The sequence below is a fragment of the Pelobates fuscus genome, chromosome 2 (genome assembly GCF_036172605.1).
Source record: "Pelobates fuscus isolate aPelFus1 chromosome 2, aPelFus1.pri, whole genome shotgun sequence".
Classification (NCBI taxonomy): domain Eukaryota; kingdom Metazoa; phylum Chordata; class Amphibia; order Anura; family Pelobatidae; genus Pelobates; species Pelobates fuscus.
The window spans coordinates 161,281,197-161,307,668 of NC_086318.1; the positions used below are offsets into that span (position 1 = coordinate 161,281,197).

General features: G+C 40.9%; 1 protein-coding gene across 1 annotated transcript in view; it reads right to left on the reverse strand.

Moving 5' to 3' along the window:
- CSMD1 (CUB and Sushi multiple domains 1) overlaps positions 1–26,472 on the reverse strand; it is a 1,854,468-nt gene that overhangs the window by 66,524 nt on the left and 1,761,472 nt on the right. The window contains exons 55-57 of the mRNA XM_063441118.1: positions 21,429–21,617; positions 14,437–14,610; positions 13,259–13,441 (exon numbers count right to left, since the gene is read on the reverse strand). Of these exons, the coding sequence (XP_063297188.1) occupies positions 13,259–13,441; positions 14,437–14,610; positions 21,429–21,617 (546 nt within the window). The remainder of the gene's footprint in view (positions 1–13,258; positions 13,442–14,436; positions 14,611–21,428; positions 21,618–26,472) is intronic.

Sequence of the window (26,472 nt, forward strand, 5' to 3'; positions counted from 1 at the left end):
GCGGCCATCTTGGACGGAGCCGGAACCACGCCCCCCTAATATATTCTATATGCTGGGTTTACTCTCTGTGGTGCAAGAGTTCTAAAACAGTTCCTCAAGTACTAGTAAAAGTCCAGAGGTCAATGTTAAAACTGTTAGAACAAAGTAAAATTATCACTTTCTGTCATGAACGTTATTTTGCTTAATATAGGCAAGGATAATGTTAGCAGGCATTAGAATGAGGTTAAATTAACTACCAAATTATTTTTGTTTAAAAATATAGTGTAACATTTATTTAAAACATAGATTGTGTAATTAATACACATAAAAAAAGAAAGGGAAATATATAAAATGTGGGTGAACTCATTAAATCTCATTTATATATGTCACTCAGTGTTAAAACATGTACATCTCTAATCTTAACCAATTCTTCAATTTCCTCTGTTATTTAGATTAACTATACAAGAAAACAGAATTTATCCAAGACCTGCTCTGGAGCACAGAGAAAATTAAGTGGTGCTTAATAGGATTCTCATGCATTGAAAGGGTATGGACCTCATACCTAGATATTCTATTAAAGGACCACTATAGGCACCCAGACCACTTCAGCTCAATGAAGTGGTCTGGGTGTCAGGTCCATCTAGGGTTAACCCTGCCTGCTGTAAACATAGCCGTTTCAAAGAAACTGCTATGTTTACATATGGGTTAATCCAGCCTCTAGTGGCTGTCTCATTGACAGCCGCTAGAGGCGCTTCCGTGCTTCTCACTGTGATTTTCATTGAGAAATGCTTTCCTATGGAATGACTGAATGCGCGTGCGGCTCTTGACGCGCATGTTCATTCAGCCGATGACGTCGGAAGGAGGAGGAGAATCCCCAGCGCCGAGGGATGGCGCTGGAGAAAGGTAAGATTTTAGCAGCCCTTACTCCCACTTCAGCCCAGCGGGAGGGTGGCCATGAGGGTGGGGGGGACCTATTAACACTGTAGTGCCAGAAAAACGAGTTTGTTTTCTTGGCATTATAGTGGCCCTTTAACACTTTAAATCAGAGATCAATGTATCATATGAGAACCAACTAGTCACATTATGCACAACAATATATTTAGGAGAGCATCACAAGTAGTATTTCCTATTGCTTGCACAGAAATATATATATTTACTTTCCTATGGTTCTGTGTCCATTGTGCTAAAATAGTTCTGGAAGATTCTGCTGTTAAACTGGTTACTTACTGAACTTATTTGACTTGTGACATTCCTCAGCTTTTTTTTACTTTATATTTTATTTTGCAATATTTTACAGCTAGTAGAACTTATATTTTACTTTGCAATAAGTGGAACTTAACAAGCAAATATTAGTACAAAAAGTGAAGTAAAAATATAAATACAGGAACATAAAAGCATGCAGTAGACTAAAAGAAGTATACTAACATAAGGATACTAAAAATATACTGACATAATGTTCTCTAATTCTGGGGAAAAACAATGCAATAAATCACTAAAAGGAATAAAATAAAAGAGCTTGATGATAAAAACATTGCTAGGAAAAACTCTGAGAAATTATACATTCTTGAAATATTTGTTGTGTACACTTTTGGTAAAAAAAAGCATAACATGTTAAAAATTAAATATTAAATGTTCATATACACGACTGGCATCATTAGTTTCTCTCTTAAAATATTTGATCATTTATGTATCACTTGTTGCTAGAATTTGTATTAGCACCAAATCCACTAGAAATTCTGTTTGCTTATCAGATTTGGTAGATCTATTATTTTCAGCATTGGTTCTTTATTTTTCTTGTTTTTGCAAACATTGAACACGTATATTCTACTTCATTTTCAAAGCACAATCTTGTTTTCTCGTCTGAATAACTCCACATTTTCTGTAAATGGCGCCATTGACTCACAGCTTCAAAGTTTCAAAATAGAACATTGCTGCAAGGATAACCTTTCTCTCATCTCAACCATCTCCTGTTCTCTATCCTCCTTAAAACTTTCAGAGTGATCCATGTGAAACAACACTAAAGATAAGTGTGACTTTTTCAGTATCAATCCTTTTATTTTTGTTGGTTTCCTACCAATAGTTATTAGGTTTCACAAGATGCTTTTGGCTTCTTTTAAATTGTTCAGATTTGTCTTACCATTATGTTTTTGCGTTCTGCTTTGTGTGGCCTTGATTTTATTCAAACAAGTCCAATTAAGAAGGGTATTTAACATATAATTCAGTGAGTTAATAGACAGATTACAATGAAAACAATCGCTATATAGTATATTGTTTGCACAAAATATTTTACATTTGACAGCTAAGAAAAATATATATATTCAGAATATAACTAAAATATGTGGTTATTTTCTATGGTTTTATTAAGAATATGTGCATAAGATATGCATGGTATTCCATGTAAGCTGGGCAGATTGCAATTTCCATCTACAAAAATGTAATGGTTGATGTTGTTATATTTTAGTTATCTCTTTTTTTTCAAGCTCTATATGTAGCATTCTTGAGTATTAGAATATTATCCTGCTCAGTACATTTTCCCATTTGGACAGAACTGAGTTTAAAATTATTTAAATGTGTAATATTTTCAAACTGCTTCCTTGTGTAAACAGTTTTATTTTAAAGAATAGGCTAAACTTTTTTAGATTGGTACCATCCCTTCCAGCAGATGATCTACCATGATGATATGCTAGCCGGGGTAGACGTGTCCTGGGATTTAAGCATCAATGACTGTCCTCCTTGGGACTTCCAAAGACCAAGACAATAAGTAAAGTGGTAGAACATGTAAAACATATGGTTCTCAACAAGGGGAAAATGATTCAGTCTAAATAAAATACAATGGTTACTGTAGCCATGAGATGTCATTTATTAACAGAACACTGATGAGTGGAGGTATATGGTGGGCTATCATTTAAGGAATTTAAGAATATGTTAAGAAATTAAGTTCTGCAGGAATAAGAAGAATTTAAGCAGATGCAATGTTTGATATGACCTAGTAGATCCAATTAACATGAAAGATTTCTCTAGACTTGCCCATATCAGATGCCTTGTAAAATGGGTTTTATCCCTAAATGCTTTTATCTCTGAATGACAAGGTTCTTTTAGATATGTATGAAAAAAAAAAAACATATCTATCTAACTAAATCTTCCAAATGGCTTTGCATTCCAACTCCAAAAATGTATATAATATTTGCTATCTAATGCTCAAGTGTACTGTGAGCATTTGTACTGTGTGGCTACCACATTCAAAATGACTGAGCGAGTAGAATAACAAATTTGCATCAAATTATGCGTTAAACTTGAACATTCCTCCATGGAAGCTCTTTGGTCATTCAGAAGGCTTTTGGGGATGATGCAATGAAGGCAGCGCAAATAAAAGTGTAATGGTTGAGAATCTGTTAAAAGATTTGACACCCTGCGACTTCTGGCTTTTCCCAAAAACTAAAATCACCTTAGAATGGAAGGAGATTTCAGAGCATCAATGAGATTCATGTTAATACGATGAGGCAGCTGGTGGTGATTCAAACAAATGATTTTGCAGAGTGTTTTTAACAGTGGAAGAAATGCTGGGAGAACTGTGTGAGATCCCAAATTGCCTACTTTGAAGGGGACTGAGGCATCATAGTCCTATGTATAAGGTTTTTTTTGTATATTCTTCAACAAATGTCTCTATGTTTCATATTGCATGGCTGGATACTTTCCGGACAGACCTTTTGTGTGTATACACACACACACACACACACACACGTCTTACTCATATAAAAACACACAATTACTTTTGGAGGTCATTACTCTCATTACTCTAAATGACATAGAAATTAGTTCAACATACTTATTATTCATATGATACTCTGTGGTCCATTAAGAATAACACTGGGAAATAATGCCACATTAATTAAATCATACATAACATTAAGTTTATTCCCAATGATCCAATTAAATAGCACTTTTGCTGGAAATAAATAAATATAAGATAAAAAAATAAATAATGAAATAAATATATATATATATATATTATATATATATATAATATATAATATATATATATATTTATTTCATGACCAGCACAAAAATGCGTAGCTCATCCAATCCCTAATTAGACAGGCACCTCTTTAAAATCTGAGATATAAGCACCTGCTCCTACATTGTTCCATTCATCCCAAGAACCAAAGGCTTGCAGACCACAGTAACCTGACTAAAATGGGAGATTATGCTATTCCAAACCTGTATCTTGATTACTCTCAGTCAACTTGCAGTCCTGCTTTGTATTTTTGTGATTTTTTTTTGCATATTCTTGTCCACTTTTTTTATTATGCTTGTAAGCTGGAAATCATTTTAAAGATGTGACCCAGGGGCGACTTCACCCAGGCAGTATCTAAGAGATGAGTGGAGAGACTCTCCCCTCTTCCCCCACTGCCCAATTGGTTAGGGGCAATCGCTACAAATGCTGAGGCAAAGCTCTCTCTTTTTAGTCCTAACTGGTTGCTTTCACCTTAATATAATCTTTTGCCCTAGACCTTGTGTGATGAAAGTAACATTGTCACTGGCTTTTGGAGGGGTCTGCTGGCCAGCCTCTTGCCTCAGGACTATGGGCCCTGCAATATAACTTTTCCAATGTACTTTAAAAGGCTCTGTTCATTTGAAGTATTTACTTTTGTACTCCAGACAGAGAGATCGACCGTTAGCCCTAATTCTATGGAACGGTTTTGGGCATGGGACCTTGTGCACAGTGGGTCAAAAATTAGACTTCCAGAAAATTCCTAAACTCCTGAACCGATCTCGGTGATTTTTGGATATGTTGTTAACCCAGATCGGGGCTATCAGGGGATGTTTTTATATGCTTGGAGATAATTGGGTTAGATTAGTACAGTTCCTGATTCAATTATCTCCCAATTATCTCCCAAGCATAGAAAACATTGTTTGTGTATGGGAGTGTCTCACTGTATGCCTCTGTTTTTATTGGTTTATTCACTTTGTGTTCCTGTGCCCAACAAGGTCCACCTGGTTGTCACCCTTATTGGGAAACTTGCATAAAAGGCCAGTGTGCCTCCATTAAAATTCTGTTCCTGCTTACCCTCAACATAGAGTCTCATCTCATGTGTGGGGGAAATGGCTGTATCTATCCTGGGGATTGCTATATAACTATTCTCCCCAGGAATTATAATCACTAGCTTTTCCTGCTACACTCTCTGGGAGTAGGAGAGGTCTGCCCACTGGAAGCTGGATCCCGGTCTTGGATCCAGGGTGAATGAAGGACGACGAGATCCCAACCAAGCTGTGGCAGTTTGTAGGGTGTTCAGTGGTTATGGTGTTCCAGTGCAGTGCTGATGGTACTCGCAAGTACTGGGAAGCAGCGATTGACGGAGGTACCTGGTCGGGGTGCAAGGCGGTCCGTCACAGCTTGCCTCTCCATGCCCCATACACTGAAGTTAACTACTCATGTATTCACACTCACCTATGTGTTATGCCACCTCTATCTCCCACTGTTAGTTTAGCAAGCATATTATTATTATTTTAGAATTTATAAAGAGCCAGCAAGTTCCATAGTGCTGTACAATGGGTGGACTAACAGACACGTAATGTTTTTCTACTAAGGGGACAGGACAACTGCACCGCATTAAAGGGTCGATGGATGGGGGCTATGTACCGTAAAATTTTGGGTGAGAACCAAACCAAAGAATGCCAGGGTATTGGGTAATGAGTCGTGGATGGGTATTCCAGCATGACAATGACCCAAAACACACAGCCAAGGCAACAAAGGAGTGGCTCAAGAAGAAGCACATTAAGGTCCTGGAGTGGCCTAGCCATCAAAATCCATCAAACATGGAGGTGGAAACATTATGCTTTGGGGGTGTTTTATGCTTTTGGATGGCCTAGCCATCGAAATCCATCAAACATGGAGGTGTAGAGCGAGGTTGCATAGTTAGTTCTGCCTGTAACTAATAACAATTTGTAAATGTATATGTTTTTGGTTTCTAATACGCATTTTTGGGCGTATAATTTGGTGTTGCCCTTTTCTTGCACTCCCTTGGTCATTGCTTGGGTATTACCAATTGTTGTCGTGCCATATTGTGCCATGTTGTGGTGGAAAAGAGGAAAATGTAAACATATTTTGTGTCATTTTCTTTTATTGGTTATAGGCCTTGGGATCCCACCCTTGGGATATTGCTTTTCACTGAGTGAAGAAGGGATAGGGGGGATGCTTATACTTTTAATTTTAATTAGGTTTATGGGAGATGGGAGGAGCTACCAATTGTTGTGCAGCCTTAGCCTATGACCGGGAAAAGAAAATCCTGCTAAGTATGATAACATTTTCATATATATATATATACTGATAAGCCACAAAATTAAAACCACCTGCTTAGTTTTATTTTGGGCCCCTCTCGCTTAGGCATTGATAGACTCCTGAAAGTGTCCTGTGGTATCTGGCACCCAGACATTAGTAGTAGATCCTTTAAGTCATGCAAGTTGCGAGGTGGGGAATCTTGCCATCATTATTTGTCAAAGTTATGCTTACCCATTTCTTTGTGAATTTGGCACAGGGAATTCAAAAACTGGCTGCCTAATATATCCACCCCTTGACAGGTGCCATTGTAATTATATAATCAATGTTATTCAATTCACCTACCAATCAATGTGTGTGTGTGTGTGTGCGCGTGCGTGCGTGTGTGCATGTGTGTAGAGAGAGTATTAAAGTATGAGGAAGGAAGGAAGGAAGGACTTGTATAATATACATGTACACATCTTTTGATACTGTAGATTATGTCAAATATATTGAGAGTATACATGCATAAACAGATTAGGAATTGTGTTCTCCTTAGTCTTTCCTAATCTACAGTAAATGCCAAAGACAAATAGTGCTGCATTATTTATAATAAGGTTACCAAACATTAATGAGATTCTCAATAAAACTGAAATAAAATGAAACATTTTCTACAAGTACTCTATAATTAAAATAATATCCCAAATTCTGGGGGAAGCTCCAGGCACAATTAATGATAATTAAACCAAACTGCCAGTCAAAGTGTATGTTGAGCTGGATGTCAGAGAGAGCGCTTGGACTATTTCTGTACTTGGCTTGAGACTATAATTGTATGCCCTTATGAGAAGTGACTCACTAGGGGTTCAATGCATTATTTACATCTTTTTCTATGATATGTGAACTTTAAATAAGAAAATGACTCCTTTGGAAGAACTTTAGTTTGGGAAATGTTCTGTAATTTCAGAAAATACTATTATCTAATTCATAGCATTGTACGTTAACAATATGAAAAGAATGATGCTGATTTGGGATGTTATTTTTATACATCTGTGTGTATCAATACATCACAACAAAATAAGATTTTTAAAAATATTGTTGCACAAATGTAGTGCATAAAATAATATATGATTGACAATTAAAATGCAAGCTTTATTTAAATATTTATGACATTCTGAAGAAAGCTGTGTAGTTATTTATTTTTCCTGGCTAATCATGGCAGCATTTAACATATGAGTTTAGCTCCTCCCTCTAACCCTCAGGACAGGAAACACAAACAATCAAACAATTAAGCCTACCTTCCCCTAGTATATAAGTTACCCCAGTATCCTCCACACCTCAGTCTTTTCCTGTCCTCCTAGCCCTAGGACAGTTTATTTATTTATTTTTTTCAGTTTTGTCTGGATATTTTTTTTTTGCTCACCTGACCATGTTTGATATGGTCTTGTCCCTGTGGAGGTCAGCCTCCCTCCTCAGGAAGCCCAGGCAAATGTAGCCCATTCTCCACGGAGTTGGGAACCCCTGGGAGCCTGGGTGGTTAGTTCCACAGGCTGTGGGAATCCTCTGGCGTCCTGTGTGTGATGCAGACCTCGATCAGACGATCAGCATGAAGGTAAGACGCTCGCGCATGCGCAATGCGTCCGACCGGACTCAGAGTGAATTTTGCCTATATCCAAAATGGCGGTTTTCGCGATCTCGCGACCAAGTGCGCATGTGCGATCCTTTAAAGGGAAATTTGAAATGGCGGTATTTAGACTAAAAAACGCTCATTTTCGTTCCCTTCAAAGATACAGTGCTCTAGTAGGCTGTTATTAAAGCTCTGCAGGTAAGTGAATTACTTTTTTTTTACAAAGCTTCATAATATTGGGCTGAGAATACATTTTTTTTTTTTATTAATGTTCTTAGCCCTACAGTCAGTATGGATCCATCATCCCCTTCTGCAAAATCAACGAGATCTGCAATAGGTCATAGGTGAGCAACATTTTTATTTTTTATTTTCTTCACGTTACTAAAAAGAGTGCATAGAGGGTACAGTCTTATGCCTGCTGTGTCTTACAGCCCTCGTGACCGGTCCTGTCCCAGATCCCCATCGAGGAGAAGGGAGAAACCGGCAGCCTGCCCTGGATGTGGAGCAAGGCCTATGGATAACTGCAGGCTCTGCAGAAGATGCTTAGCCATGGTCGCAGGAGAATCTGATCACCAGAAGTCACCGCAAGCCTCTACCTCCTCAGCCAAAGATATGGCTTACTGGATTAAACAAGCGGTGGTGGAGGGAATTGCTGAATCTCACAAGAATAAGAGATCAAGAGGTGAGACCTTCGGCATTGATTCAGATCAGTCTGAAGATGAATACAGACAGCCTTCAGCTTACCTGGATTTAGAGCAAATCTCTTCCAGTGAAGAGGAGTATATGGAACAACCTTGCTCCTTGGACTCCAAAACTATGGAGCATTTGATTATGGCTGTTAGAAGAACATTGGATTTGCCGGAAGAGGCCAAAGAATGTTCAGCTTCTGACAGACACTTTGGTGATTTGCATAAGAAAAGACCTTCCTTCCCAGTTCACAGCTCTATTAAAGAACTGATGAAGAACGAGTGGAAAATTCCCAGCAAGAGGATTACTAGTCAAGGAAGGCTTTCGAAGTTATATCCGATCAAAGAGGAGGATTCCAGAATGTGGACTACGTTCCCTAAAGTTGATGCTCCTATCATTAAGGTTGCTAAAAGATCTACGCTTCCGATTGATAGCAATGCTTCCCTTAAGGAGCCCATGGATAAAAGGATTGACGCTGATTTATCTAAAGCATTTATGACAGCAGGTTTAGGTTGCCATCCGGCTGTATCCATTTCTGCTTTGTCTAGAGCCATGCGTTCCTGGTTGCTTGACTTGGAGGATGACATCGATAAAGGTGTTAGTAGACGTCAGATGGCTGAATCCTTAAGAGATATCAAACTCGCCAGTGACTGGCTTTTGGAATCCTCCACTGACCTCATTAGAATTCTTTCTAAGGTTATGGCTCATTCAGTCACCGCTAGAAGGGCGCTCTGGCTGAGGTCCTGGGGGGCAGACCTTTCCTCTAAGAATAATTTATTCTCACTTCCCTTTATGGGGGACGTGCTTTTTGGAAAACCCTGGATGAAGCTATTAAAAAAGCGGCCGAGGTTAAACAGGTTATGCTGCCACAAGATAGACGTCCTAAGAGACCTCATTTGGACCGCAGACCTTTTAGGGATCAAGGCTACTTTAGGGAAAGTAAGACCTACAGACCGGGCAGAGAATTCTCGAGGCATTCCAATTGGAAGAGCGGGCAGAATGTAAAATCCTCTAGGGGCAAGACGCAGACTTCTTCCTTTCACCCCAACAAGCAGTTCTGAAGGTGGCTTACTCCAGGCTCCTCGAGTGGGAGCACGTCTTTCATTCTTTCAGAGGGCCTGGGAAATCATTCCAGATGCTTGGGTGAGAGCCATTATCAGCGGAGGTTATCATTTGGAATTCGAAGAATATCGCCTCCACCAAGGTTTATTCGCACAACATCCAAAAAAGAGAGATTCTGAATCTTTATGTCTACAATCTGCTTATGGAAAAAGCCATCGTGCCTGTACCCATAAGAGAAAGATTCCAGGGTTATTATTCTCCCCTGTTTTTGGTCAAGAAGCCGGAAGGAAAATGGAGACCTATTCTAGACCTCCACCAGCTCAACCTTTATCTAAGAGTCAGGAAATTTCGCATGGAATCCATTCGCTCCATCATTCCTGTTGTTCATCACCAAGATTGGATGATATCTATAGATCTCAGGGATGCCTATTTTCATGTCCAAATCACGATCGCCCATCAAAGGTTTCTCAGATTTTGTGTCCGGAAAGAACACTTTCAATTTCAGGCCCTTACATTTGGTATAAGTACGGCCCCAAGGACCTTCTCGAAGGTTCTGGTCACCATCATTGCCTTGCTCAGAAAAGAAGGTGTAGCGGTGTTCCACTACCTGGACGACATCCTGGTAGTGGCCCCGGACCGAGGATTAATATTTCAACACAGACGACTAGTCCTCGACACTCTCTCTCATTTCGGATGGCTAATCAATTACGAGAAGAGTCACTTGCATCCTTCAAGAGAACTGATATTCCTGGGGGCAAATTTCAATACAGACACAGCGATTGTATCCCTCGCACACGACAGAAAGATCGTGCTGCAAGATCGGATAAGGGACTTCAGACTGAAGACGTCAGCCACGGCAAGAGAGTTTATGAGGCTCCTGGGGACTCTTTCCTCCACCATAGAGCTTGTCAGGTGGGCTCAGTGGAACCTTCGCCCTCTTCAGCAATTTTTTCTGGAAAATTTCAGGACCAGCTCAAGAGATTGGGAGATGCTGATTCGCATTCCTTTGGTTCTGAAACAGAAGGTCATTTGGTGGATGTCGTGGGAAAATATCTCCCGAAGGTTCCCCTTGCGGGAAATAGATTGGGTGGTCATTACGACGGATGCCAGTCTGACAGGTTGGGGGCGCATTTAGGCAATCGATTTTTTCAAGCAAAATGGCCTCCGAAAACTCAATGCTTACCTTCCAACATCAGAGAACTAAGAGCTACTTTCCTGGCCCTTCTTCATTTTCAACATGTCATCAGGCATTGCTGGGTCAAGTTGAGAGTGGACAACAAAGCAGCTGCTGCCTACATAAACCATCAAGGCGGAACAAGGAGTGTAGCCCTGATGAGAGAAATCGTTCCCATTATGACCTGGGCTCAGAATCATGTGGAGGGCCTGTGTGCCACCTATCTTCCAGGGAAGGAGAATGTATTAGCGGATTTCCTCAGCAGACACCTGATAGAAGCTTCAGAATGGCAACTTTCCAGGAGGATCTTTACCCAGTTGGTCCAGAAGTGGGGTCTTCCCCAAGTGGACCTCATGGCGACCATTCGGAATGCGGAGGTACCATGCTTTGTGTCGAGGAGATACCATCCAAAGGTGATAGCTCAAGATGCTCTATCCATCAATTGGGTGTTCAATCTGGCTTATGTCTTTCCTCCGATTCCCCTCATACACGCTGTTCTGAGAAAGATCTCCAAGGAACATTGCAAGGTGATAGCGGTCCTTCCCTTCTGGCCTCGTTGCCCTTGGTTTCCCCTGTTACAGAGGTTATCAATGGACCTGCCTTGGGAACTTCCAGTCTCAGAAGACCTGCTGTTTCAGGGACCAGTGTTTCATCCGGAGCCTCACAAATTCAGGCTCCATGCATGGCTATTGAGAGGAAGTCTCTAGTTGAACATGGCCTTTCGGACCAGGTTATCTCAACCCTGTTACGTTCCAGGAATCCTTCTACTTCTTTTACGTACCATAAAGTATGGGAAGCCTTTGCACGATGGGATAATTCCACGGTTCAAGATTTAAGTTCCCCTTCCGTATCTCAAGTTTTGGGTTTCCTACAAGCAGGCCTGGAGAGAGGCCTTCAACTTAACATGCTTAAAGTGCACTGCTCGGCTCTTTCAGCTCTTTCTGGTGTTCGTTGGGCATTAAATCCTATGGTGATTCGATTCTTCAAAGCAGTCATTAGGATTAGACCTCCTATCAAGGGATTCTCGGCTCCTTGGAATCTGCCTCTGGTTCTGCAGGCCTTGACGGAACATCCCTTTGAACCTATTGATGAGGTCCCTATGCAGGTCCTTTCTCTGAAGACCCTGTTGTTGCTGGCCTTGGTATCTGCGAGGAGAATGTCAGATATTAGAGCGCTGCCATCTGAGGAACCGTTCACTACCTTCTTCGATGATAGAGTTGTGCTACGGCCTAGACCTGAGTTCCTTCCTAAGGTTGTTACATCCTTCCACCTGAATCAAGAGATTGTCCTGCCGGGGTATTTTCAGGAGCCATCTTCTCCTGAAGAAGAAAGATGCCATAAGCTAGACCTGAGGAGATGTCTTTCCACATATATTGGTCGCTCAGCTAATTGGAGGAAGTCTCCCCAATTGTTTGTGATACTTGGGGTTCTCGTAAAGGTGAAGCAGCCTCTGTAGCTACCCTTCGTTCCTGGACGGTTCAGGCTATTTCTAGAGCTTACAGAGCGAAACAGGTTCCAGTTCCCAAGGACGTCAAGGCACATTCCACAAGGTCCATTGCTACGTCATGGGCTGCAGAGTCAGGAGTTCCTGCAGAGAGCATCTGTAAAGCTGCCAATTGGTCATCGTTGAGGACCTTTGTACGTCACTACAGAGTGGATGTCTCTTCTCATTTAGATTCAGAGTTTGGCCTGTCGGTCTTGAACTCTTTTAAGCCTTAAGTGGATATTAAACAATTTTTGTAGCATGACTTACCCTCCCTGAGTGGTTATTGCTTTGGGAATCCCATATGTTAAATGCTGCCATGATTAGCCAGGAATAGAGAAAATGTATTGATACTTACCGTAATTTTATTTTCCTGGCTATTATTCATGGCAGCATTTGGTCTCCCACCCTATCTTGGTTTATTTGTCTTGTTACTGGACTGAGGTGTGGAGGATACTGGGGTACCTTATATACTAGGGGAAGGTAGGCTTAATTGTTTGATTGTTTGTGTTTCCTGTCCTGAGGGTTAGAGGGAGGAGCTAAACCCATATGTTAAATGCTGCCATGAATAATAGCCAGGAAAAGAAAATTACGGTAAGTATCAATACATTTTCTCTAATTTTTTTCTAAAAAAAATAACAGGGTTTAGTACACAATGTCTAATTCATCAAACAGTGAACTGTGAAAATGACACTGTAAAATAAAGTTACAAAACAGAGCTTTAGTTACAGCCTGACTATTTTAGGTAGAATTGTGCTAATTATTTTGTAATTCCTAAATCACCATTTCACAGTTCATAATTTAGTAAAATAAATGTTTAATTGTGATTAGTTGAGCAGGAGAATTACGTTTTGCAGATCTGCTTTACACCCCCCATGAATCACAGTTAAACTTAAAAATCCCCAAATTATCCTATGTTTTAGATTTTTAATGAAGAGTTTAGAATATCATTTATGCAATCTCCCATTTAGTTATTGCAGATCAAATATATACCTTCACATGATGGTTGTATTCCAGACCATGAACCATTTAGTAAACATGTTCTTTCAACAGAGCCCTTCAGCATGTATCCAACTTCACATGAAAATCGAAGCAAGCTTTTTAACTTAAAATCACTTCCAAGTCTGGAGCCATGTGCTGGTATCCCTGGATCATCACAAATGCCTGGATTGTTTCCTGAAAAAAATGGTTTTTTTTTTTTTTTTCAAATTGCTTGAAAATTATTAACACTCATAAATAATAAAACAGTTGTAAAATGTTAAGCAACGAAACTGATTGAATCCAAATCTAATGCATACACACATAAATGAACGACATACCCGAACATACTCATCCATCATTAGTAGAAAAAAACATGCTCCTGGGTGATTGCTTTGGGCTTATTGGATGGAACTGGTAACAATTTTTGAATCTGGGGTATTTAAGACTGTTTGTAGTTAGTAACAGTTATCCTGATGAAAGTATTTTATAGACTGAAACATTGATATAATGTGACTATACTCACAATAAATATTTAAAATTTGTCTGAAAAGTCCAGTGAGAGTTTTTCTTTATGATCATAATTTACCCGAGGCTGGAGATTGCTTCTTGGCAGGTACTTCTGACAGGCATGTGCAGGGCCTTGGAAGAGTCCCATAGAGGACTGAAATGTCAACACATTTCCTGGTGCATAATTGCATAATAAAACTCTAAGATTTATTTACAAAGTCCTGTGAGTGCACCTTCCTATATATCATAGGAGTGGACAATAGGTTGTTAGAGTGGGACCTGCCAAATATGGGGTACATTAACGTTGTGGCAGGCATTACATTTTAAGTTCAGTTGAATTCACATTGAATTCTCAATTCAGTGAATAATTTACGTTTTTCTTTAAAGGTTTTTCAGAAATATGGAGCTATGCAGCACAGACATTTACAGCTGGAATTCAATACATATAAACTAAATATCTGTCACATTTAAACCAGAGATGAAAAAAAAAAATATTGAAAAATCCTACATATTTGTTTGTAGAAAAGAAAATAGAATATGGCTTATTCCATTTTAGAAGATAGTAAAAGCCCACAATTCAGCACAAGTTTTTCAAAAGCTGTCTTTTAAAATAACGGATAGGGTTTCCAGTATGAAATCTAAATGTCTATATAAATATATAGATATCGGTCTATATAGAGTACCTGTGCAGTGAGGGGGTGTTGCACTCCATCGATTTTCCTCTTGGCATACTCTTGTTGAATTTCCAATGAGAGTATACATTCCTGTGCATGTATAGTGAACTTTTGAGCCATATGTAAATTTATCTCCAATAAGTATAGCATTAGCAGGAACTCCAGGATGTCCACAAGATATAGCTATAAAATAAAATAAAATATTAATTCATGAATATGTAAGAATGTTTTCATATACCATTTTAATTAAGTGTACTTATTTATTTTTAGGTATAGTAAGCTAAATAATTAGCTGACTTTAGTATAATGGCAACTGACTTTTCTGAAATTTGAAAATCAAGTAGACAGTCGGATACAAAGGACAAAGCTTATAACAATGACAAACAGGGAGCTAAGATTAAGTCAATCAGTTGCAGAATAAAGAGGCGAGGATTTTAAAATTTTTATATTTTTCACACCTAAATAAATATTGTGATATGTAACATATGATTAAAAAGCACATGAAGGGATGGTTTCCTTTTAAATATAGTAGTTTGAAAACAAAATGTATGTTACTTATCAAGGATAATATATATCTAGAATAGTGATGTCGCGAACATACAATTTTCCGCAAATGTTCGCGAACGGGCGAACCGGCCGAACCGCCATAGACTTCAATGGCAGGCAAATTTTAAAACCCACAGGGACTCTTTCTGGCCACAATAGTGATGGAAAAGTTGTTTCAAGGGGACTAACACCTGGACTGTGGCATGCCGGAGGGGGATCCATGGTAAACCTTCCATGGAAAATTGCATAGCTGATGCAGAGTCTGGTTTTAATCCATAAAGGGCATAAATCACCTAACATTCCTAAATTGTTTGGAATAACGTGCTTTAAAACATCAGGTATGATGTTGTATCGATCAGGTAGTGTAAGGGTTACGCCCGCTTCACAGTGACAGACCAAACTCCCCGTTTAACGCACTGCAAAGAACCGCAAACAGTCCATTTGCACAACCGCAAACTCCCCATTTGCACAAGGTTGGATACCAAGCTAGCCATGTCCCGTTCCTTCTCCTAACTAATGTCATTAAAGGTCTCTCTTCCTCCACCCAGGAAGCGGGAGATGGAAAAAGATGCTTGGCCGGTCCTCCTACTTCAAATTTGGGGCACTGCGCGTGCAATCTAATGTGCCACCAGATAGGAGTGGTGTGTTAAGTAGTACTATTCTTATCAGTTTAATCCCTGTTACGTCCCCTATCAGGGGACGTGTATATAAGGCATCGATTTTAGGAAGCGGGAGATGGAAAAAGATGCTTGGTCGGTCCTCCTACTTCAAATTTGGGGCACTGCTCGTGCAATCTAATGTGCCACCAGAAAGGAGTAGTGTGTTAAGTAGTACTATTCTTATCAGTTTAATCCCTGTTACGTCCCCTATCAGGGGACGTGTATATAAGGCATCGATTTTAGGAAGCGGGAGATGGAAAAAGATGCTTGGTCGGTCCTCCTACTTCAAATTTGGGGCACTGCTCGTGCAATCTAATGTGCCACCAGAAAGGAGTAGTTTGTTAAGTAGTACTATTCTTATCAGTTTAATCCCTGTTACGTCCCCTATCAGGGGACGTGTATATAAGGCATCGATTTTAGGAAGCGGGAGATGGAAAAAGATGCTTGGTCGGTCCTCCTACTTCAAATTTGGGGCACTGCATGTGCAATCTAAAATGCCACCAGATAGGAGTAGTGTGTTAAGTAGTCCCCCTCATCAGGACTTTTTTAGTCGAATGCATTGCCCACTGTCAGTCCCTTCGGGATCCATCCCTCATTCACCTTAATAAAGGTGAGGTAATCTAGACTTTTCTGACCTAGGCGACTTCTCTTCTCAGTGACAATACCTCCTGCTGCACTGAAGGTCCTTTCTGACAGGACACTTGAAGCGGGGCAGGCCAGAAGTTTTATCGCAAATTGTGATAGCTCAGGCCACAGGTCAAGCCTGCACACCCAGTAGTCAAGGGGTTCATCGCTCCTCAGAGTGTCGATATCTGCAGTTAAGATGAGGTAGTCTGCTACCTGTCGGTCGAGTCGTTCTCTGAGGGTGGACCCCGAAGGGCTGTGGCGATGTGTAGGACTTAAAAAGCTCCGCATGTCCTCCATCAACAACACGTCTGTAAAGCGTCCAGTCCTTGCTGGCGTGGTCGTGGGAGGAGGAGGATTACTTTCACCTCTTCCCCTATTAGATTCCCATTGTGCTGTGACATCACCCTTATACGCTGTGTAAAGCATACTTTTTAATTGATTTTGGAACTGCTGCATCCTTTCCGACTTGCCGTAATTCGGTAACATTTCAGGCACTTTCTGCTTATACCGGGGGTCTAGTAGCGTGGACACCCAGTACAGGTCGTTCTCCTTCAGCCTTTTTATACGAGGGTCCCTCAACAGGCACGACAGCATGAAAGACCCCATTTGCACAAGGTTGGATGCCGAGCTACTCATGTCCTGTTCCTCGTCCTCAGTGATCTCTCTGAAGGTATGTTCTTTCCCCCAGCCACGTACAACACCACAGGTACCAGATAGGTGACAACGACCACCCTGGGATGCCTGTTGTGGTTCGTCTTCCTCCTCCTCCTCAAAGCCACATTCCTCCTCTGACTCCTCTTCCTCACAATCCTCTTCCAGCGTTCCCGCAGGTCCAGCAAGCGATGCTGATAAGGCTGTTTCTGGTGGTGATTGTGACCACAACTCTTCCTCTTCACGCTCATCTACGGCCTGATCCAGCACTCTTTGCAGGGAACACTCCAGGAAGAAAACAAATGGTATGATGTCGCTGATGGTGCCTTCGGTGCGACTGACTAGGTTTGTCACCTCCTCAAAAGGACGCATGAGCCTACAGGCATTGTGCATGAGCGTCCAGTAACGTGGCAAAAAAATTCCCAGCTCCGCAGAGGCTGTCCTAGCACCCCGGTCATACAAATACTCGTTAACGTCTTTTTCTTGTTGGAGCAGGCGGTCGAACATTAGGAGTGTTGAATTCCAACGTGTCGGGCTGTCGCAAATCAAGCGCCTCACTAGCATGTTGTTTCGCCGCTGGATATCGGAAAAGTGCGCCATGGCCGTGTAGGAACGCCTGAAATGGCCACACACCTTCCTGGCCTGCTTAAGGATGTCCTGTAAGCCTGGGTACTTATGCACAAAGCATTGTACGATCAGATTACACACATGTGCCATGCACGGTACATGTGTCAACTTGCCCAAATGCAATGCCGCCAACAAATTTCTTCCGTTGTCACAAACCACTTTGCCGATCTCCAGTTGGTGCGGAGTCAGCCACTGATCCACCTGTGCGTTCAGGGTGGACAGGAGTGCTGGTCCGGTGTGACTCTCTGCTTTCAGGCAAGTCAACCCCAAAACGGCGTGACACTGCCGTATCCGGGATGTGGAACAGTACCTGGGGAGCTGGGGAGGTGCCGTTGATGTGGAGCAAGACGCAGCAACAGAAGAGGACTAAGCCGAGGAGGTTATGGAAGAGGATGGAGTAGGAGGAGTAGAGGAGGTGGCAGCAGGCCTGCCTGCAAGTCATGGCGGTGTCACCAACTCCTCTGCAGAGCCACGCATTCCATGCTTGGCAGCCGTCAGCAGGTTTACCCAATGCGCAGTGTAGGTGATATACCTGCCCTGACCATGCTTTGCAGACCAGGTATCAGTGGTCAGATGGACCCTTGCCCCAACACTGTGTGGCAGACATGCCATTACTTCCTTTTGCACAATCGAGTACAGGTTGGGGATTGCCTTTTGTGCAAAGAAATTTTGGCCGGGTACCTTCCACTGCGGTGTCCCAATAGCTACAAATTTTTTGAACGCCTCAGACTCCACCAGCTTGTATAGTAAAAGCTGGCAGGCTAAGAGTTCAGTCAAGCCAGCTGTCAGACGCTGGGCAAGGGGGTGACTTTGTGACATTGGCTTCTTACACTCAAATATGTCCTTGACAGACACCTGACTGTGGGCAGATGAGCAGGAACTGCTCAAGGCGAGAGACGGATGGGCGGATGGTTGAGAGGGGGCAAGGAGGACAGCAGTGGTTAACGTGGCTGAAGATGCTGGACCAGGAGTAGGATGGCGGCTTTGAGTTTGTGTGCTGCTTGTACTCATGTGTTGATACCATAGGCGTTTGTGATGTGCGATCATGTGCCTTCGCAAAGCAGTTGTACCTAGGTGGGTGTTGGACTTCCCACGACTCAGTTTTTTTTGGCACAGGCTGCAAATGGCATTGCTGTTGTCAGAGGCAAACACACAAAAAAATGCCACACTGCTGAGCTATGCAATGACGGCATTCTGGTGGTGGCAACAGCATGCGTTGATTGGCGTGCTGTCGGGCTGACCCCGGGTGCCGATGCATGCTGTCTGACTGTGCCACTAGCTCCTTGCGACGACCTCCCCCTGCTTCCAACTTGTCTCCTCCTCCTCCTCTCTGTCTCCCCATCTGAACTTTCTTCCTGTTCTTCTTCTCTTCTAGCGGGCACCCACGTGACATCCACGGACGCATCGTCATCATCGACCACTTGACTTGTATCTGACAACTCAGCAAAGGAAGCAGCAGTGGGTACAACATCATCATCATCACACCGTATGTGTGTAATGCTGCCTGACTGAGACATATCCCTGTTATCTACATCCTCTGGCAATAATGGTTGCGCATCACTCATTTCTTCCAACTGATGTGTAAAGAACTCCTCTGACATACCAAGTGAATCGGCTGTGGTGCTAGTGTTGGTGGTGGCGGCAGACGGGCGAGTGGTAACTTGAGAGGTGCCTGAAGGTAAGCTGGAGGAGGATGGTGCGTTGAGGTTCCGAGCGGAAGCTGTAGAAGATTGGGTGTCCTGTGTTAGCCAGTCAACTATGTCCTCAGAACTTTTCAAGTTCAGGGTACGTTGCCTCTGAACACTGGGCATTATTCTAGGGCCAAAGGGAATCACAGCTCCACGGCCACGACGGCCCCTATGGGGTGGCCTGCCTCTGCCTGTCATTTATTTTCGATTAGTGGTACTATGCGTGCAAGCTACTGTGACAACAGATATGAGTGGCACTGGTGTGACACTGTGCCCTGGCAGGCCCTGAAACGCACACTCGTGAAGGAAACTGACTGCTATTATATTACAGTCCAAAAAGTTTATTTTTGTTAAATGCAAGCTATTGGGACACTAGTGAGTGAGTGGTGACACTGGGCAAGTGGGCACAGTACACGCTGTGAGCTTGACACACCCGCTGGCAGACAACTAACTGCTATTCAATCTATTACAGTCAACATTTTATTATTTTTTTTAAATGTACACTACTGTTACACCAGATATGAGTTGCACTGGTGTGACACTGTGTCCTGGCAGGCCCTGAAACGCACACTCGTGAAGGAAACTGACTGCTATTATATTACAGTCCAAAAAGTTTATTTTTGTTAAATGCAAGCTATTGTGACACCAGTGAGTGAGTGGTGGCACTGGGCAGGCCCTGAAACACACACTAGTGAATGCAACTGACTGCTATTATATTACAGTCAAAAAAGTTTAGTTTTTTTTAAATGCAAGCTATTGGGACACCAGATGTGAGTGGTGGAACTGGGCAAGTGGGCACAGTATACGCTATGAGCCTGACACACACGCTGGCAGACAACTAACTGCTATTCAATCTATTACAGTCAAAATTTTATTTATTTTTTAAAAATGTACACTACTGTTACACCAGATATGAGTTGCACTGGTGTGACACTGTGCCCTGGCAGGCCCTGAAACGCACACTCGTGAAGGAAACTGACTGCTATTATATTACAGTCCAAAAAGTTTATTTTTGTTAAATGCATGCTATTGTGACACCAGTGAGTGAGTGGTGGCACTGGGCAGGCCCTGAAACGCACACTAGTGAAGGAAACTGACTGCTATTATATTACAGTCAAAAAAGTTTTTTTTGTTTTTTTAAATGCAAGCTATTGTGACACCAGTGAGTGGTGGCACTGGGAAAGTGGGCACAGTATATGCTGTGAGCCTGACACACAGGCTGGCAGGCAGGCAACTGCAATTACATTACACAGAAAAAAAAAAGCAGACTGATGTTCTAGCCCTAAAAAGGGCTTTTGGGGTGCTGTCCTTACAGCAGAGATCAGATGAGTCCTTCAGGACTGAGGTGGACACTGAATACACTAGCCTAGCTATCAATTTCCCTATCAAATCAGCAGCAGCTACACTGTCCCTACTCTCACTAAGAATGCAGCTTCACAATGAATGTAAAATGGATGCTGTCCAGGAAGTGGGAGGGTCTGGGAGGGAGGGTCTTCTGCTGATTGGCTGGAATGTGTCTGCTGACTGTGAGGTACAGGCAGGGTCAAAGTTTACTCAATGATGATGAATAGGGGGCGGACCGAACAGCACATGAGTTCGCCGTCCGTGGCGAACGTGAACAAGCGATGTTCACCAGAACTATTCACCGGCGAACAGTTTGGGACATCACTAATCCAGAATATACACATGTGTTTTCCCCAAATCTATACTTCCTTAATTAATGTAGTGATCTATACCCCTCAAAAAACAATCTACAACTGTAGACATCATCTACAGTAAGGGAAGTTATTTTAGACTGCAAGTGGACATTAATCAGAGCAGAGAAATAGAAACAGGGTATTTGCAGTGTTTCTTTTTTTCAATTTTTTGTTTAGCTGTTTATTTCCCAGTATTTAAAATTTTGCCTGAGACTACAGATAAGAGAAAAATCAACCAATAACTAACAAATGCAGAAAATGTGACTGCTAGTGACTTTGTCACATGAATTCCTTTTAATCATGCACACATATACTTTTTTTTTTCTACCACTGGCCGTAAGCAAAATGTTATTTCATAATAAAATGCAATATATTGACAGCTAAGATTATTTCATACATGTCATCAACATTCAGTTTGGATAAAAATAACTCAATACATTTTTGAAGAACATTAACAATGTGACAATTCTTGCAAAACAAGATCTTATATATCTTGGTATACTTACGCAAGCACTTGGGTAAAGACCTGTCCCATAAACCATTTGCTTTGCAATTTAAAACGGATGATCCCAAAAGGTAGTACCCTTTTTTACAGTGATAAGTCACGCTAATTCCATATTTAAAATTTTCAGGGTAATTTTGCTGTCCATGACGAATTGCATTTTCAATAAACCCAGGATCAGAACAATTTACAACTATAGAGGAAACAAATTAAAAATGTTATATTATTACATACATACCCAGGAAGCAGTTACATACATTTCATAGAATTACGCAAAGCAAAAGCTCAAATAAATTTTATAGAACTATGCTACAATACAATACCTCTAAACACAATAGTTTACATAAAACCAAAATAAAACAAACAAAAAAAGACCTCAAACTGTAATTTAGACTGCACTTAAATACTTTAGTCACCACATGTGTGAGTAACGGATTTATTTATACAGAAAATGACAAAAATCTGTCAACTGAAACGTGTTTTCTGCAAAGTTATTTTTCAGTTGTTTTTGTTGGAAAGTTTCTTTGAAGCCAGTGACTTCACAAAAATGTATCTCTTGACATGTTATGTCAGATCCATCCAAAAGTTTTAAATTCAAAGTCAAGCATCTATTTAATGTCAAATGTGTGAAAATCAAAGACAATTCTGTAAGATGTATATTATATGGAGCTAAACACTGATTATGCTGATGCAAAATTCTTACTTGTGCCTGGAAAATTATAATGTTTATTGTGTAGTTTCATTACTTTCTTTTTCACAATACATTTTTTTAAAGCAATAATTTTGCACCTGAAATTATCATAATATGAATTAATGTAAAACAATATTCCGAAGATGAATATTCTTTTCTAATCCATAAGTATAATTTTTTAAATAAACCTGACAATATTTCAATGTCAGTGTTGTTATTGTGCCGCATTTTTTAGATACAAATAACATAATATAATAATAATTTAAGTGGAAAATAAAAATAATATAAATAAGAAAAACTCAACCACACAGCATAGCCTGTAGGTAGCATATTCAGTTTGGGAAAAAATCATTTTAATGCAACAGCTCTACATTCAAGATTCCCATTCAGTTTATTGATCCTCTATTGGTGCAGTTATAGTAAGCAATTCTAGTAGTCAAGGTCTTCTTAAATATTTTATACTATTTTTTTTTTTTTTTTATAAAAGACAGGATCAGAAAGTACCTTTGTATGTTTTTTTTCCCTTTTAGATGCATTTGATGTGGAAAAAAAATATGATGTATACATATATGAGATGTACAGTTACCTAAAAATTCTCTCCAGAAACATAGTAAAAAACTATTTCTTGATGTTGGTGTTGACCAACATGATGTTGGATATAAAAATAAAGCAGAGCCCTCTAGTGATGGCTCGATTCTTTATACCATCTAAGAGTAGCAAATGTTTTTGTTTAAATGGACATTTATTGATTAGTAGCTTGAGAATGATTTCAGATGTATAGTGGTACTATGGGATATCAAAAGTCAATTATGAAACTGTACATATATTTATTTCTAATTTATTATTTCATCCTTTAAATAAATATTTGTCATAATTTTAGAATAGGTGTGGAAAGAAGAAGAAATAGGTTGGAATCAAAGGTGTGGAATCAAGAACAAGAAGAAATACTATGTGTTACATACAGTAGTATGCAGGGTTGCCATCAGTGGTGACAACTATAATGGTTGTCACAGGCTCTGGGCTCTAATGGCTAATGATCAATCCCCGGCAGCATGGAGAAGAAAAATAAGAAACAGTGCTCTGACCCAGGCTCGGGTTCCCAAGATATCGGGGCATTTCTGTACATGACCGCGCAGTCTGAACCCGCCAAGATGGCACCCACTAAGGCCTATACCTCACTGTCCTCGGATGAGGACAGCATCACAGCTGACCTCTCCCCTCCACCCAGGCGGTGAACAGAGACACAGGCGCACACAGAGGTGCAAGACTTGGCTCCATCCACAAAGGCTGACATCAAGGCCTTAATGAAGGAGATCCAGGCCATATTTAATGCGGACTTGGCACCAGTCTGCGAAGCAGTGACCACGTGAGGGCACAAGTGGAGGAAAGCATGGAGGTCTTCAATTTCGCACAATCAGCCACAGATGCTGCCATAGGAACACTGCAGAAACAGTGTGCAGACCACCAGGCCCAGATAGCCAGCATGGAAGATAGGACCAGGGCACGTAACCTGAGGATCTGTGGAGTGTTGGAAATGATTTAAGAAGCCGGGCTCCCTCATTATTGCCGGAAGCTCCTGGCCACTCTCCTAATGCCCAAACAGATAAAGCAACTGGTGGTGGATTACTGCTTCTGACTCTGCAGAGCAACCAACACAGCTCAAGAGGTACCCAGGGATGTCTTGCTGAAACTGGTGCGGAACTCTGACTATGGAGTTATCATGGAGGTAGTCAGGGGCTCCCCCATGGTATCTTTTGAGGGGAAAAAGCTGGCATTTTACCAGGACTTTTCTAGGCACACCTGTAGCGGAGATCCCTCAAGCCAGTCACACAGCTTCTCCAGGAGAATTCGATCCCCTGTAAGTGGGGTCCCCACCAACCTATTGCCGAGAGAGTGGGCAAGACATATGTAATGTCACACCCCACTGAAGCACCATCCTTCCTGCAGTCCCTCGGAATGCCAGTAGAGAAGTCTCCGCTAACAGACTATCCAGCCTGGACTGTTGCAGGAATCACCCAATTTGTACTCAGATGAGGAGTGCACCAAAAAAATGCCCTGCCTACCTGAAATCTGTGGCTGCAGATACTTGTGCCCTTACTTCCACAAAGTGTTACTTAGATTTGTTCATTTTTTCTTTTTCTTTATTGTTCTTTAAGATTGTTTAGAATATTCCTGTTGATCTGGTTCCGCAAGCTTTAAGCTGAAGCTCTAACTTAGCTTATCCCTACCCCCACCCCACCACAAAGAGTGCACAAAGGGACCCCTTGTATCATCAAAGTTAGCCAATACACATTTCGCACACGATCATGGCCTTCCAATTAGGCACATGATCGTATGCGCATTAAAGCTCCACTCCTTAGCTTTAGAAGGCTTCCCAGCTTATTAAACCTACCATAGGTGCCTTACAAGAGCCTTTGTTTAATGGCTCTATACCACTCAGCCACAAGGCACATTAAGCCCATCACCAGTATCCCCCCAGATGAAAGCTAATTAGCTGAACTATAGGAGAGACTGGGTACTATCTTGGTTAGCAAACACTTGAAATGAGTAGGTTCCGCAATGTGATACATGTCCAGCTTCTATGATAATAACATTTATATGCAATTCACATAAAATGTTGTACTTTCTGACATAACTCACAAAAATAAAGAATGTCAAAATATCAATGTTTAGCTAAAAAAATACATTTTTGCACATGTTTATAATTAAGATAGTGGGCAGATAAACTGGAAAACATGGGAAGATACAGTGGGGAACACGGGGAGATGTAGATGCACTGTGGTAAATGGGGAAATGCACTTGAGTGAATTTGAGCACTTCCAAATGATTTTTGTAGGACGTAGAGGGTGAGGTAGGCAGCATTGTGTCTTTAGATCCAGGTAGCATATTGCCTTCATCAAGCCCTGAAAGAATCAGTTTGAATTTCTGTGAATGCAGATTGTTATAACTGCCACCAGTTCAAAGGTGAGCCAGAGAGTACTGATATGATATTTCTGGTGTTCTATGAATAATAAAAACATTTCAAACATTATAAAACATTCCTCCAATATATGTCTATCACTGTTCATTTTGTGCAACTTAAAATGCATTTTCCTCACACTTGACTCATCAGCAGCCATTCAGCATATTCAATACTGCATGTAAGTCTCATGCTGCAAAAGGATGAGCATCAGTCAAAAAAAGGAAAATTCAACAGAACTGAGCTGGAGGTGACGGTAGATGACGTTTGCCAGGATTTTGACAGACGTTTTCGGCGGTATGATGGATGACTGGGGCTGATGGGTGATAAAGGTTGCCTGGGATTAATGCATGTTGAAGGTAGCCTGTGATTTATGTATGGATGGCTAGAACTAATGGATGTGGTTGGTTGTATGGATGGATGCATGGATGGATGGGATTATGGGTGTGGGTGTATGGTTAGAGGAAATGAGTATGGATGGATGGATGTTTGGAGGTCATGTTGAGAAACTGCATCCTGTTTATCTATATCCACTCTCTCCTCTTCCTTTACTGACAATGTCATCAAACTACTGCTTCTTCTACTACTGAACCAGCGGCAACCTCAGTGTCCAACATGTGTGCTATTGCTGATATCTCTCACTTTTATAAGGGCCACTGCCCTCTGTTTGTTATTTCTCCTCACCTTCTTCTATAACTTGTTCTCAAATTTTTTGAGAAGTCAAGGTACAATTTTGTGCTTTAAAAGCATATTGTGGAAATACCTACATGATGTAAATACCATTTTCTGAGCTGAAAATAATTACCCAATCTTTTTTCTCAGACTGTGTTTTTGCTACAAGATGTAAAAAGGACTAACTGTTTGTTTTTTTCATCACTAACTTCCAACCAATTATAGAAACATATTCTCACAAAACTGTACAGATGTTTAATACCACAGTTGAACGATATACTGTTGGCTCTATTCATTAAGTATTTATAATACATAATATGTGTATCCACGTATATCATTTTTTTTAAATGGAATGCAGCTAACAATGTTATATCAACTTAAGCACAAACTTGAACAAAAGGTTACTAAAGTTAATAAAATATCTGCCTACATTCCTATAAAATTATTTTTTCTTTTCTTAATAGAAGCCCACTATTAATAAAGTAAGGATATTTTTTCTTTGTGATATTTTATATCACAGAAGAACCTCAGTTTTACATAAATATAAATATACATGCTTCATATATAGTCAACATTTGACTGCATTATACATTGGAATATGAATGAAAGCATATTATCAGTTGCACTAAATTCAGAGTAGGAAACATTAATTTAGTAATAGTACAGCTAGCTGGCATTACTAGAAATGTCTTGCACTTTCTAAAATCTATTTCATGTGGCTCATTT